The following is a 14,213-nucleotide window of genomic DNA, read 5'->3' as shown; positions in this document are numbered from 1 at the left end:
TGTTCTGTGGGTTGGGGAAGAATGTAGGAAGGTGGATAGCCTGATTTAAAGAGACTCTGGATACCACCTTAGGCATAAATGTAGGATTTGTTCTCATGGACACTCTATCTTGATGGAAGATCAGGAAGGGTTGCACTGCCATTAATGCCTGTAGTTCAGAGACCCTTCTTGCTGAAGTTATTGCCAGCAGGAAAGCAGTCTTCCAGGATAAGTATTGCAATTCTGCTGTTGCTGCTGGTTCGAAGGAGGAAGAGTCAGTTTTTCTAGCACAAAGTTCAAGTCCCATGCTGGCAATGGAGGTTTCCTGGGAGGTTTTACATTTTAATTCCTCTCAGAAACTGTCTGAGCAGAGGATGCGAGAAGACAGGAGGATCCAAGCTGTATTCTGCTAAAATAGCTGATGCATGTATCTTGATGGAAGAATAGGACAGGCCTGTATGGAAGAGCTCCGCCAAGTACTCCAGGATGTTGGCTATGTTCACCAGTGTCACATCTTGCCCCTTTGCAGTACTCCAGATGAGATATCTTTTCCATTTTGCTGCATAATTCTTTCTTGTTGAAGGTCTACGAGCCTCCAGGATTATGTCTTTAACCCTTTGGGATAAATTTGGGTTAATTGATGTTATGTAATGTTCCAGGCAGTTAGCTGCAGAGTTTTTAGGTTTGGATGCAGGATGTTGTAGTTGTTCTGTGTTAGCAGTAATGGGATCATGGGCAGTGTCCATATTTGTTCCCGGGACATGCTCCTCAGCAGTGGATACCAATGTTGTCTTGGCCAGTCTGGGGCTATCAGAATGATCCTCGGACGTTCCTCTTTGATCTTCAGAAGCACCTTGTGCATCAAAGGAAGTGGTGGGAATGCGATGCTGTCAGGCTTTTCCAACTGAAAGATAGGGAGTCCACCTTCCAAGCAAGTGGGTGGTAAGTCCTTGTGCAGAATTTCTTCAACTGGTGATTGAATGGGGATGCAAACAAGTCTATTTGTGGTAATCCCCATTCTCTTGTGATGGTTTTGAAGATGTCCGGATGCAGCATCCATTCGTGGGCATCTGTTGTAGTTCTGCTTAATATGTCTGCTAGAATGTTTTCCTTCCTGGTACATAAATTGCCTGTAACTGAATGTTGTAGCTCAGAGCCACATCCCATAGGTCCAGTGCCAGCCGGCATAGAGGGTATGAGTGTGTGCCTCCCTGTTTGTTGATGTACCACATAACTGTGGTGTTGTCTGTCCTTATCATCAACTGGCCTTCTTGGAGAAAAGGTCTGAATGCCTGGATTGCCAATTTTACTGCCATCATTTCTTTTAGATTTATGTGCAGATGCAGCTGGTCTTGAGTCCATAGGCCTTGAATGCACTTGCCCATCATGTGTGCCCCCCAACCGAGGTCTGAGGCATCTGTCGTGATGGTTTGTCTTGGTTGACTTTTGCAGAAGGGCAATCCTGTGTTTGATTGGCAGGCCTGAGCCCACCATAGGAACTCTCGCTTCAGGCATGGGATCATTGGAATTTTGGTTTCTAGGCTGTGCTTGTGTTGGGACCACAAATTCTTTAGGTACCACTGTAGCTTTCTCATATGCAGCCTGGCATGAGGGACCAGAATTATGCAGGATGCCATGAATCCTAGAGCTTGTAGCACTTTTCTTGCAGTTAGATGGTTCTGCTTTGTTAATGCCAAGAAGTAGAGAGGAAGTTGCTCTTTCTTTTCTTCAGTTAGAAATGCCATTTGTTTTGTTGTGTCCAGTTCTGCACCCAGAAAGGTTATTCTTTGGGATGGAATCAGCCTTGACTTTATTGTATTGACTGTATATCCCAGGGCTTGCAGCAGGTAGATGACTCTTTGTAAGTCTTCTGTTAGTTTGTTTTTGTTGCCCGCTTGTATCAGGCAGTCGTCCAGGTAGGGATAGATTTGAATCCCCTGAAGTCTGCAATGAGCGATTACTGATGCCAGGCATTTCGTGAACACTCTGGGCGCAGTAGATAAGCCAAAGGGCAATGCTGAGAATTGATAATGCTCTGATCCTGCAAGAAATCTGAGGTATCTTCTGCAAATTGGTCTTATGGGGACGTGCAGGTATGCCTCCTTGAGATCTAGAGTTACCAGCCAAGACTCCTTGCCCAGCATGGGAAGAAGCTGCTGTAGGGTCAGCATTTTGAATTTTGGAACAATGAGGAATGTGTTTAAAGCGGACAGGTCTAGAATAGGCCTCCATTTGTTTTCTTTTCTTGGTACCAGGAAGAGTCTGGAGTAAAATCCCTTTCCTTGCTCCATAGATGGTACCTTTTCCACAGCTCTCATTTTTAATAACTGAGATATTTGTTTTAGAGCTTCTGTCCTTTGAGTAGGTGGTAGGTTTGGCATTGCTCTCTTTCCTGGTAGAGTATGGAAATGGAACCTGTAACCTTGGTCTATAGTTTGCAAAATCCATTTTTCTCTTGTAATGCAGTGCCAGTTTCTTGAAAATAAGGTTAGCTTTCAGCCTAAGGGTGCTTCTAGTTGTTCCCTGGTAGGCGGTGCCACCGCCAAGTCACTGTGATTGAGTTGTTGTAGTGGTGGTGGCTGTATCCGTGCCTCATTGGTTGTTACCCTGCCACTGGTGACCCCTGTAGGCACCCCTGGATTGGTTTCTGCCTCTAGAGCTCCTATTCCTGCCTCTTTGTGCCTTAGAGGAGTCCGGAAAGGACCAATTCTTGGAGGGCCAGTTCCTGCTAAACCTTGGAGGTTGTACTTGTAAGAAATCTTTCACTGTTTGCACAGATTTTGCTTTCTCTTCCATCTTTTTTAGTACCTGCTGTGCAGGGGAACCAAATAAATTGACCTTGTCCATAGGTGCATCCAAAAGCTTAGATTTGACATGGTCTGGTAATGCCTGTTCTTTCAACCATGCATGCCTCCTGATAAATGTGCCAGTCATGGCTGATCTAAAGGAAGCCTCCAGTGCATCATAGCCACATTTTAAAGAATGGTTACTAACCTGCTGTATGTTATGTACCATTTCTTGAACATACTTTTTATCTAAAGATTCTTCAGAGGACAGCTTTTTAGTCAACTGGTCAAGCATAAACTCTTGATATTGAATCATATGAAATTGGCAGTTCAAAGCTCTAGCTGACAAAGTAGCAGAGGTGTAAACCTTTTTACCCCATCTCTCTAAAGACCTGGAATCCCTTTCAGAGGGAGGGTTTTTAGAAGAAGTAGCTGCTACAGCTTTAGGACCCTGGGAGATAGTCTCTGGATCTGCAAAAGGAGCCTTATATAAGTGGTGATGAGTGTCCGGGACCCTGTAGTACCTATCGGGCTTAGCAGGGGCCGGAGGTAAAGAATCAGGAGCAGTGCAAGCATCATTAAATGCATCATCAACAACAGAAAGAACTGGAGGTATAGCTAAAGGCCTATGCTGTGGCAAATGTAGAAAGGTCCTAAGCCTTTTTCTAGAGTCTGAGAAATCTTGGCCCTGCCACTGAAATTGTTCCCTCATAGCATGCAAGGTTTCCCCAAAGGAAAATTCCTCAGGAGGAGAGGCTGAAGGGATGGACTCCTCAGCATCAGAGTCTTCATAAGGAGAAAAGAAGCCTCAGGAGGGTCTGTATGTTCTGAGTCATCAGAGGAATCATCTGTGGATACTGGCTCAGGGGGCTCTTCTCTAGGCCTCTTTTCTGGAGGAGGGAGAGAGGCCCTGTCTGGATGAGGCTGGGCTCCACGAATTAAAGAGATGAGATCCTCAGCCAAAGAAAGCATATGGGAGCTGGTGCTGGGCCTGTGAGAGGGGGGCTTGGCAGGCACAGGTTTTGATGCTTTGGCTGCTTTAGCCCTGGCAAAGGCCTTAATAGACATAGCTGGAGGAGGCCTAGCAGCTCCACGTGCAGGGGTTGAAATATCCAGGGGAATGGTGTCTGATAAATCCTGTGAAACCGCAACAGAAGGTTGGATTTCAGAAGCCGTTTCTACCAGGTTAGAAGAGGCCTCGGTAGAAGGCAAGTTATCGGCTGAAGAAAGAACCGCTTGCTCGGTTTCGGCCTAAACCGAGACACTCGTGGTTTGCTTAACCGCGGTTTCGCCGGCCGCGGACCGCGAAAGTGTCGGTCCTTTTCTTTGCTTTTGGTTATTTGCGTAGTCGGAGGATCCGACGGCATAATGTAGGCAAAATCGGAGCCGAAAAACTGTTCAGCAAAGTCCGATCGACGTCTAAGCGTCCGCCGGTTAAAAGAAGCACAGGCTAGACAAGCTGCTATGTCGTGGTCTGGGCCTAAACAATGTATGCAATAGGAGTGGAAATCTTTATGAGGTATTTGTTTCCCACAAGATAAACAGTTATTAACTTTCTCTGACATCGGCTGAGGCAAGAAAGAGTCCCCAACGGGGTACTTAGCTTTATAGAAGTCTTCGAAGTAGTATTCGGTAGTAGTAATCTCTGGATCTGACCGCCGGCACTTGCGAACAGCTTCTGCTTCGGGCGCCACGCGGCAAGAAAGACTGAGGAAAATGGCGTCGGCTGATGCCTTTATACCCGAATAACTGCCGCAATGACGTCGGGTGAAGTGCGACACCAGCCGAAGCCAGACCCAGACTTTGGAATCCGGCCGAACGAAGGGCTGCCTGACGACAGGACAACCCATTTGTAAAGACTGCAGATGCATCCTTGAAGGACATCTGACCTAATTAACTATGATACCAAAAATTCTTATCAGACTTGACCCCCAACAGTTTGGCTTTGGCAAGAGTAGATCTTGTCTAATGAACCTTGTGAACTTCTTTGAAAGGGCTACTTGGACAGTAGACCATGGGCAAGCTGTTCATTATACCTTGATCTCACCAAGGCATCTGATATCATACCATATCACATGCGAATATAATAAGCTGAGGAAGAACCAAATTGACTAGTATGTGATTAGGTGGACAGCCAGTTGGCTTAAGGATACAACAGACAGTAAGAGTAGGGAGTGTATCCTCCAAGAGTATGATGGCGACCAGTGGAATACCTCAGGGATCTGTTCTGGGACCTCTGCTATTTGGTATTAACGTTTCAGGTCTCTATTTAACAAATGAGGATATCTGGCCGACAAAGTTCACGGATGACTGTAAAAACTGTGAGTCATCTTCAAGTTCCCCTTTGACATACAGGCACTCCAGCAGAAGCTTGTACTTGGCAATAGCTGGCGCAGAGAAAATGGGTTCAAACTCAATGTCCAAAAGTGCAACCTTCTAGCACTTGGCAAGCACCCACTAACTCCAGCTTATATTATAGATAACACACCACTTCAAAATGAAAAGGGTACTTGGGTGGATGGCTCCCTCACATTTGACCAACATGTTGCAACACTTGTTAGGAAATCTTTTCTACCATGTATAGTTCATAGCAAAAGGTATTTTTCCAAATCAAACTAAGTCCTCAGCTTACAGTACCCCACACTGATTAGACCCATCATTTAGTGCAATGCCTCCATTAGAATGTACCTTACCATACAAATGAAGCATATGGAAAATTCCTGAGGTTTGCAACTAAAAGATTATAAAACACCTGAGCTACCTAGAAAGACTGGAAACTATCTAAACACAGTATCATATAGACTACTTTGGGGTAGATCTGTGCCTTGCATCAGTATCAGTGGCACAACAGGTAGCACACATCTTTGGTGCAAGAGGTTGTGTGTTCTATTCCCACAACAGATCAATTGTAATGCAACATAAGGGGGATGCTTTGCTCCTGAATGTGTCATTCTTCAGATGAGATGTTAAAAGCTGAGGTCCCATCTGATCAAGTTGGTGGCAGAATGTAAAAGATCCCATGGCACCTATCCAAAAAAAAAAAAAAAAATAGGGAAGTTCCCCAATGCCCTGTTTAGATTTCCCTCAGTAGTATAAACATCACCTCAGGTCTCCCCTTAAAAGAGACTACTAGCCTAGTGGGGCTAACGCAGTCAACAAAGGATAAATAAAATATTTGCTTACAGTGGTACAAAGGATCCAGGAGTCCAAGAACTCGTATACCTCCATAAATCAAACAGTCCAGCTGACATTAAGGCCATATAATCTTAACTGTCTTCATTAAATAAGACAAGGTGAAGGGATAGATTTCTCATGCAGCACCTACTTCTCTGGAACTAATTTTTTCTCCAAGTTAGATACACACACTGTCTGCCTTTAAAAAAGGGGTGGACAACTGGACGGCTATTCATAAACGAACCATGGTATTATTGGTTTGACCCTCCTCAAAAAGGGAGGCAAGACTTAAGGATGGGTACTGGGAAGGTGGAAAATGCCTGACAGCAAATTTGCATTGTAACTTCTATTATCCAATGAATTATAGTTTGCCACTCCTACTTCAGCTTATCTACAAATGCTATTTCCATCTTAGGGTAATTTTACGAACACCGACTGCCAGTTGGAATACTCAGAACATACTGAAAAGAACAAAAATAAATTACAACTGTAATGTTGACAGACACTGGTGTAAAAGGTTAGTGAAAATGGAAATTCCATATCATTCCTCCAGTCACGGTTTCACATTAAACATGGTAGTGTCCAAGTGGCTCATAAGGATTTGTACATAGCAGTGTATTATGTTTGCCACTTTCAAGTTGGAAGTTTTGCCTTTGGATCTAGGTTGGCAATATTTCAGAAACAATATTCTGTTCCAGTTCTAAAACAAACTACATCTGCTCAGAATCCAAAGCCCCCCCCCCCCCAAAAAAAAAACATCTCTCAAATTTTACATTATCCCCTCTGGTTACTTCAAAGGGCTCAGTTTTGATACTGCAAATGTGTTCATTCCTCCTAATAAATAGCCTACTCTACAAGTTGTGAGGCTGTGCGCTGAGAATTGTGTGTCAGGACTGCAAATCAGTAACAACTAGCATATCTCCTTTACGCTTAGGACACTGGCAGCAAACAGAGCACAGTCAGGCAAGCTGCCTATCCACAAGTCTTATCCATTACTCAGGCCTTTACAGATAATTAGTAAACTAGCTGCCTTCATTCCCTTCCTGTTTAAGAAACCTGCCTCAATGTATTCAACTACACCCAACTAAACACTTAAAAGTTCAGTGGGGAAGGCACCTACTTGAGCTACCAAGATGATGGGATGTACTAGAAATTTGGAAGTTACTAAACCACCACATATTTACAGGGTCGCACCAAGTGAAGATGGCTGACAAAGTTGATAAGGTACAATGGAGGTTGACCAAAACATGGGGCCTGTAAAGTACAAACGAAGAAAGTGAATAAACAAGCTAAATAGGCTCACACAGGAATATGGATAACCAAGACTGTAAAGACCAAAATTCGTTAGAAGGCAGGTCAAAGATATAAAAAATGATACAGTGCCAAACCTCAGTGGAGTTTATTTAAACTCCTTTATAAATTAAACTTCTTTTGTGCAGAAAGTCATAGAAATGTGACAATTTACCTTCAAGTTAGGCAAAACTGCTGTAATGCCTAGATGCTAAATATGAACTAAAAAAGTCTATTTCATTGGATTGTTCATATACAAGTGCATACATCTACCCAAATGATCCCCTCTGGCATGAGCATTTTCTGAAAACAGGTCAGTATTGTCATTTAACACATACTCTCCATTGCATACCTGTGTTAATACAATGCAGGAACAATGTAAAAGTTACAGGATGGTTTTACAATGAAGTACTATCCCCCATTAAGAAAATCACTGCAGTATTACACCAGTATATGCACAGTACTCACCCAATATACTGTAGCGGATGGCTCTGATGAATTACAATTCTACAGGTGGGGCAGGTGTTATTTTCTTCCAAATACTTTACCAAACAGCTTCTGCAAACTAAAAAAAATACACACATACACATTCATTTGTTGAGGATATCTAGTCATTCAAAATAATACAAAGTACACAAACATGATCAAAACATATATGTATACTTACATACAGGAAAAGCTGCAAACAGAGGTATGATAATTTAATGGTCCCAAATTTAAACAAATTTTCATTACAAAAAAGAGTTAATGTACTACTCATTGTTTATATTTATGGACCAAAAACTGTTACAAGTTTAAAAAAAATCACAATACTATATATGCCCTACCACCACTCTAAAAAGCAAACAATGAAAAGCCAGCAACCTCAAACCACTCAGTGTTACAAAGCAGCATTGTAACTATGTTTTTTACAAACTGAAATACAAGAAATGGACACTAGCCAACAATAGCGAAGCTAGGCTGGGGCAAGAGGGGCAACTGCCCCAAGTGCAAAGTGTTGGGGGGGGGTCATGAACAGCAAATCCCGATATCTAATGCAATACCGGCTTTATAAAACAGGCACTGCATCTGCAGTCAAACCTCAACACTGTAGCACTCAGTGTGTAGTCTAAACTGCACCACATACTTGCTACAATTTATAAAATGATTTTTTTTTAAACTAAAACACGAGTACTGTGGCACTCAAACTGTAACAATTGTTTGCCACATTTGCAGCAAGCAGTTTGCTACAGTAAAGAAGAATTTTTTTTATTATAATAAAATGAAGGGGGGGGGGGCAGGGCACAAAAATAGGACCTAAAAAGCTGGCCAGGGGGGAGGGGTTGCAGGGTTGCATTGTGCATCTGGCCACCTGGCTGGTGTGCCAGTAGAAGAAATGCTTTTTTTTTTTTTTTGCTCTTCAGTGGAAATGCTGGTGGTGGTGGTGTTAAATCTGTATTAATCTGACCACTACAATGGAGTGGTTGGCTTAAAAAAATATATTTTTTTCATGCTACTGAGGAATGGGTGTTCTGGCAGAGCCAGCTACATTTTTGCTAACCAAGATGGAAAGTGATTGGGAGTGTGTGGCACCAAGATTAATGTTGGTACACTGTTTCAACTGGTGTTTGACTCCATGTGTGTGGTGTGTGTGTGACTACGTAGGTACAGGATTAGATTAGGGGTTAATATGGTACGGACAATGTCATACCACTATTTCCTAGGTCATTCTGGTGTAACATTACCCTTTAACTGGTGAATCAATGCATTTTTGTTGCTGCATTAAATTTCCCTACATTAAGAAAATATTTGCCAATAAACTATCTATGACGGACTGTGGGAAGCAAAGTGTCACTGTCCTTGTACTTTACATCTCTAGGCCCATACAGGCATCTAAGAAATGCATAGAACCAGCCCTGTGATACAGTGGGACAAGGCCCTGACTTCATCTCCAGCACTTGTCTTAGGAGGAAAGGGTTGGGTGTACATAAGGGTGCAAAGCTTCACATTAGATTCCCTGGTGAAGAATGAAGAACACAAGTAAGCACTTATTGCCACAGTGGGGCAAAGTATTTGGTGGCTATGTTACTTATTAAAGTAGATGATTCCCCCTTCCAATGTCCTATTACACGCAGACCCCTTTGACATCTGTAGTGAAGTGCTGGGAGGTATAGGTCTGTAAAAGAAAAAAAAAATCAGATTTCTCGGTTGAATGACTAAACCATTCTTAGCACCTAGGGGCACAAATGCACTAATTAAGCAGCCAGCAGGAGCTACATTCAGAAAGAGTCAGCAACAATTAATGAATGAATGAATTAAAAAGCCCACACTAGAGCCTCTGCTGCTCTCAGTTTTCTACTAACAGCATAATGTTGTAGTACTTAAACTTTATTACTTACTTTATTTGCTTGTTAACTATGAATGAAACCCATTAAGCTCAAGTCTCCCTCTTCAGGTACATCACAGTAGCAATGTTTAAACAACTTGCTCAGAGTTGCATCATATCAACAGCGAAAGAATCAATTTCAGAACTGCACGATGAAGGCAATTAGCAACTCAATCTAAACACCTTATGCTATACTGCAAATACAGAAAAGGCGAAGCTTTATATGCAGACAAGTCTGTTCACCTGAAATGATACTTTTGCAAATCATGTCACTGCAAAACTTAGGGATCTGGCAAATGTAAACAGCTGACATGTATATAAAAAAAAACAAAAGTTTACATTCACTATATCCTATCAAAATGCTCTCAAAATGGATGCTGCTGTAACTGGTGGATAAACAGTCAAATCAAGAAGATGGGCTGAATGGGTGCAATGTTTCAAATACCACTGCACATGACTTACTTGTTTATTTCTTTTCTGTGTCTGCTACTTATATATATATATATATATATATATTAAATATATATATACATACACACATACATATACATATATATATGTATATATATGCGCGTGTGTGTTTATATATATATATATATATATATATATATACACACACACACACACACACACACACACACACACACACACACACACACACACACACACTGGGAAAAGTGAGATGCTTCAAAAACCTTTCACAACCACAATTCAAGCACCAAAAAATCAACAATGAAACAGTACAGTTGTGCAAAATCTTACCATAAAGGAAGATTGTCCTTCTCTTCACTGTTGCATTATTCATTACACTAGGGATCTCTTGCAAAGAGTGGACCGACCTCCGGCCAGTATACCAAAGGGTTTAGGTTGCCTTAAGGTACACCATATGTCATACATTAACTCGAGTAGTGTACAGCATAAAGGTGACGTCCGGCTGTACCACTCCCAGAACTGACAGCCCCAGGAGGAATGCCAGTTCAAGGATTACAGAGGTAATCAGTACAGCCAGAAGAGAAATTAACCAGTACTGGAGGGAAGGAGTGAATACTGCAACAGTGAAGAGAAAGACATCTACCACTATGGTAAGATTTTACACAACTGTATTATGTCCTTCTATTTCATTTCACTGTTCATTCACTACAATAGGAAGAATGCCAAAGCTCAAGAAGAAAGGGAGGAGGAAGGACCATCAGAGCTCTCCAGGAAGCAATCAAGGATGGCCCTAGTAAAACCAGCTCTAGCTCTGGAAATTCCATCCAACTTGTAATGCTTGGTAAATGTATGCACAGAAGCCCAGGTAGCTGCCTCAAGAAAAGAGTTAACATTCAAACTCTTGAAAAAAGCACCAGAAGCCACCACAGCTCTAGAAGAATGAGCCTTAAAAGAAGGAAGGCTCTTACCATGAAAGGAATAACAAAAAGAAATGGCTTTAGACATCCAAGAAGAAACAGTTTGCTTGGACACAGCCAATCCTAAGGACCTAGGATGAAAAAAATAAAAGCTGCTCAGACTTACGGAAAGTCTTCGTCTTATCTAAATAAAAATCTGAGTCGTCTATGCACATCCAATGTGTGCAGCACCTTCTCACTAGCAGACTACAGAGAAAGGAAAAAAGTGGGCAAATAAATAGACTGATTAAAGGACAACTCATTTACTACCTTGGGCATAAAAGAGGGATTAGTACGAAGGGACACCCTGTTCTTATGAAAAGCCCAAAAAAGGAGGACAAGCCATAAGGGCTTGAAGCTTAGACATCCGTCTGGCAGAAGTAAGGGCTAACAAAAGTGCAGTCTTCCAAGAGCAATGATGTTGCAAAGAAGCTGAAGCTGCAGGCTCAAAAGGAACCTGGGTCAATATTTCTAAAACAAAACTAAGATCCCAGGGAGGAGGAACAGGCTTCCTGGGAGGCCTAATATGTAGGATACCTTTAATAAATTGTTTGGCTTCAAATCTAGAAGCTAAAGGAGGTGATAAAGGCAGACAAGAAGATACAGCTGATAAGTGGGCCTTAATAGAAGAATAAGCCAACCCAGCATACAGCAGTAAACGTAGATAAGAAAGAAACAAAAGGAACATCCACAGATAGTGGATCCAGGTTATGGGAAAGACACCACACAGAAAATAACTTACATTTAGATAAGTAGAATTTCCTAGTATTGGGTTTCCTGGCCTTCTGCAGGAACCTAAGCATGTCTTCAAAAAAAAGGTGTCTAAGTGGAATCAAAATCCTATCACCCACATTGTCAGCTGAAGAGTGGACAGCTGGGGATGGATGAGAGACCCCTTGTCTTGTACAAATAGGTCCACCCTGTGAGGTAACTTATGATGATCGCCCTTGGCTAAATGCAGAAGAGGAAACCAATGCTGTCTCAGCCAAAAGGTAGTCACCAAGAAGATTTTGGGAGTATCCTGTTGAATTTTGAAACTTACTTTTGGAATGAGAGGAAGGGGAGGGAAGACAAACACCTCCTTGCAAGAAAAAGAGAAGGCATCCACCTTCCAAACCAGAGGACCTGGGACTCTGTCACTAAATAGAGGGAGTGGTCTTGTTCAGACAGGAGGCAAAAAGATCTACTTGACGAGTGTCCAGAAACACATCCCTGTGAAGCATCCATTCATGGGATTGAGTTATGGACCTGCTAAGAGAATCTGCTACAATGTTTTGACCTGACAGAATGTAAACTGCCTGAAGAGTCAGTTGATACTGAATAGCTAGTTTCTACGCCAGGAGTGCTAACTTGCAAGGAATACAGGACCTTGTCTCATTTATTTATGTACCACATCACTGTGGTATTGTTTGTAAACACCTTGAGAGGTCCTGGGGAGAAGAGATGATGAAAATCTTGTAAAGCCAGCAGAAGAGCTCTCATTTCTTTGACACTGATGTGTTCGGGTTGATGAGGTGTCCAGACCTCCTGCACCTTTAGGGAGCCAAATGCTGCTCCCCACCCCCATCTGAAAAATCTGTCAACAGCTCTTGGGAGGGGAAAAGGTGGATGAAAAGGGAGCCCTGGACTGAGAGTCAACTGCTGAATCCACCACAGACGTTCTTTCTTGAGAAAAGGCAGAAGAGGAATAGCAAATACAAGGGGAAGCGCATATTGAAGCTAAACTGACACCAGAAACCAGAGAAGCTTTCTCATGTGGAGTTTGCCCAGTGGGGGCATAGGAATAGTGGAGGCCATGAACCCCAGATCTCTGAGAAATTCCATGGCTGTTAGTGAAGCCAGAGGAAGAAGGAATTAAAAAAGAGAGATGAAAGGGCCTTGGGAGGAAGCAGGGATGCCAGCATAGACACAGTGTGGATCTTGCACCCCAGAAAAACATGATCCTTAGGAGTCAGCAAGGACTTTTTGAAATTTATAGTGGACTCCAGGCTTTTCAAAAGGAAATGTCAAGATGGAGATTTTGTAATAAAGTTTCTGGGGAGGATGCCTGAAACAGGAGGTCATCTAAGTAGGAAAATTCTTGGATCCCCTGTAGGCTGCAAAAAGCAATCACAGGAGTGAAGCATTTAGTGAATACCCTTGGAGCAGTAGAACGGTCAAAGGGCAAAGCATATAACTGAAAATGCCAGGAAGCAACAGAGAAATGTAAAAACTTCCTGAAAGGGGGATGAACTGGGATACGGAAATAAGCATCCTTGAGATCCTCAGACACCATACAAGCCTAAGGAAGCAAAAGAGGAAATAAAATCTAAATGGACAACATTCGAAAAGAGGGAACCTTCAGAAATGTATTTAGATGAGAGAGATCTAAAATTGGATTCCAAGTACCCTCTTTCCTGGGTAACACGAACATTCTGGAGTAAACCCCACTACCCCTTTAGGAAACTGAACTTCCTGAACAGCACCTTGAGTCAAGAGATCCCAAAGCACCCCTGGAAAGAAGGAAAGTGGTTCCTGAGGGGGCTGAAGAAAAGGAGGAAGAGATTTCCAGACCATGAAATACTCTTGGTGGATAATGGACAGAATCCAGGAGTCCCGAGTAATCTTTAACCAAACAAGGAGAGAGACAGAAAGGAGAAGAGAGAGAGGAATGTGGCTAGGAAGAATAGGTAATCACACAGCACCTCGTTAGAATCCAAGGCATTTAGCACAGTCTCCCACTCACTATTGCTCCAAACTCTCAAAGACCTCCAACTGTCTGATGAAACCACTGCTGATTCAAATACTACCTTAGTGACAGAAGCCAAATGTTTCAAATGGCAAACTACATGCTCAACCTGTCTCCCTGTGAATACAGGTGTTCCTAAGGGATTTATACTTGTACCTTTACTAGTTAATATACGCATTAATACTTGTATATTGCATCATAACTCTCTACCTTTATTCAGTATGCACATGATTCTGCACCCATTTGCTCAGCCCCTTCCTTAAACAAGTTTCAGTCAGCCACTAAGATTCATACTCTTCTATCAAGCACTGGCAACTGTAATCTAACCTAATACATACTAAATGCTCTGTGCCAAAAACCTCACCTCCTGACCAATATTTTTGCTGTACTCCCACAGAGAAAATAATTCTAGGCATAGCCTTAGATGCCAATTTACTAAGTGCCACCCATCAACAATCTTCTGTTTGATCTACATATCAGTAACGCCACCAAAAACTAGCACT

General features: G+C 42.4%; 1 protein-coding gene across 1 annotated transcript in view; it reads right to left on the bottom strand.

Annotated features, from left to right (window-relative positions):
• Window positions 1-14,213, bottom strand: part of PCGF3 (polycomb group ring finger 3) — a 664,227-nt gene that overhangs the window by 476,394 nt on the left and 173,620 nt on the right. Inside the window, exon 2 of the mRNA XM_044064482.1 lies at window positions 7,698-7,794. Coding sequence (XP_043920417.1) covers window positions 7,698-7,794 — 97 coding nt within the window. The remainder of the gene's footprint in view (window positions 1-7,697; window positions 7,795-14,213) is intronic.

Source organism: Protopterus annectens, chromosome 2.part2 (genome assembly GCF_019279795.1).
Source record: "Protopterus annectens isolate FY-2018-M chromosome 2.part2, PAN1.0, whole genome shotgun sequence".
NCBI classification, from domain to species: domain Eukaryota; kingdom Metazoa; phylum Chordata; order Ceratodontiformes; family Protopteridae; genus Protopterus; species Protopterus annectens.
Note: the sequence above shows the minus strand (reverse complement) of the source record. Positions and strands in the feature narration are given on the sequence as shown.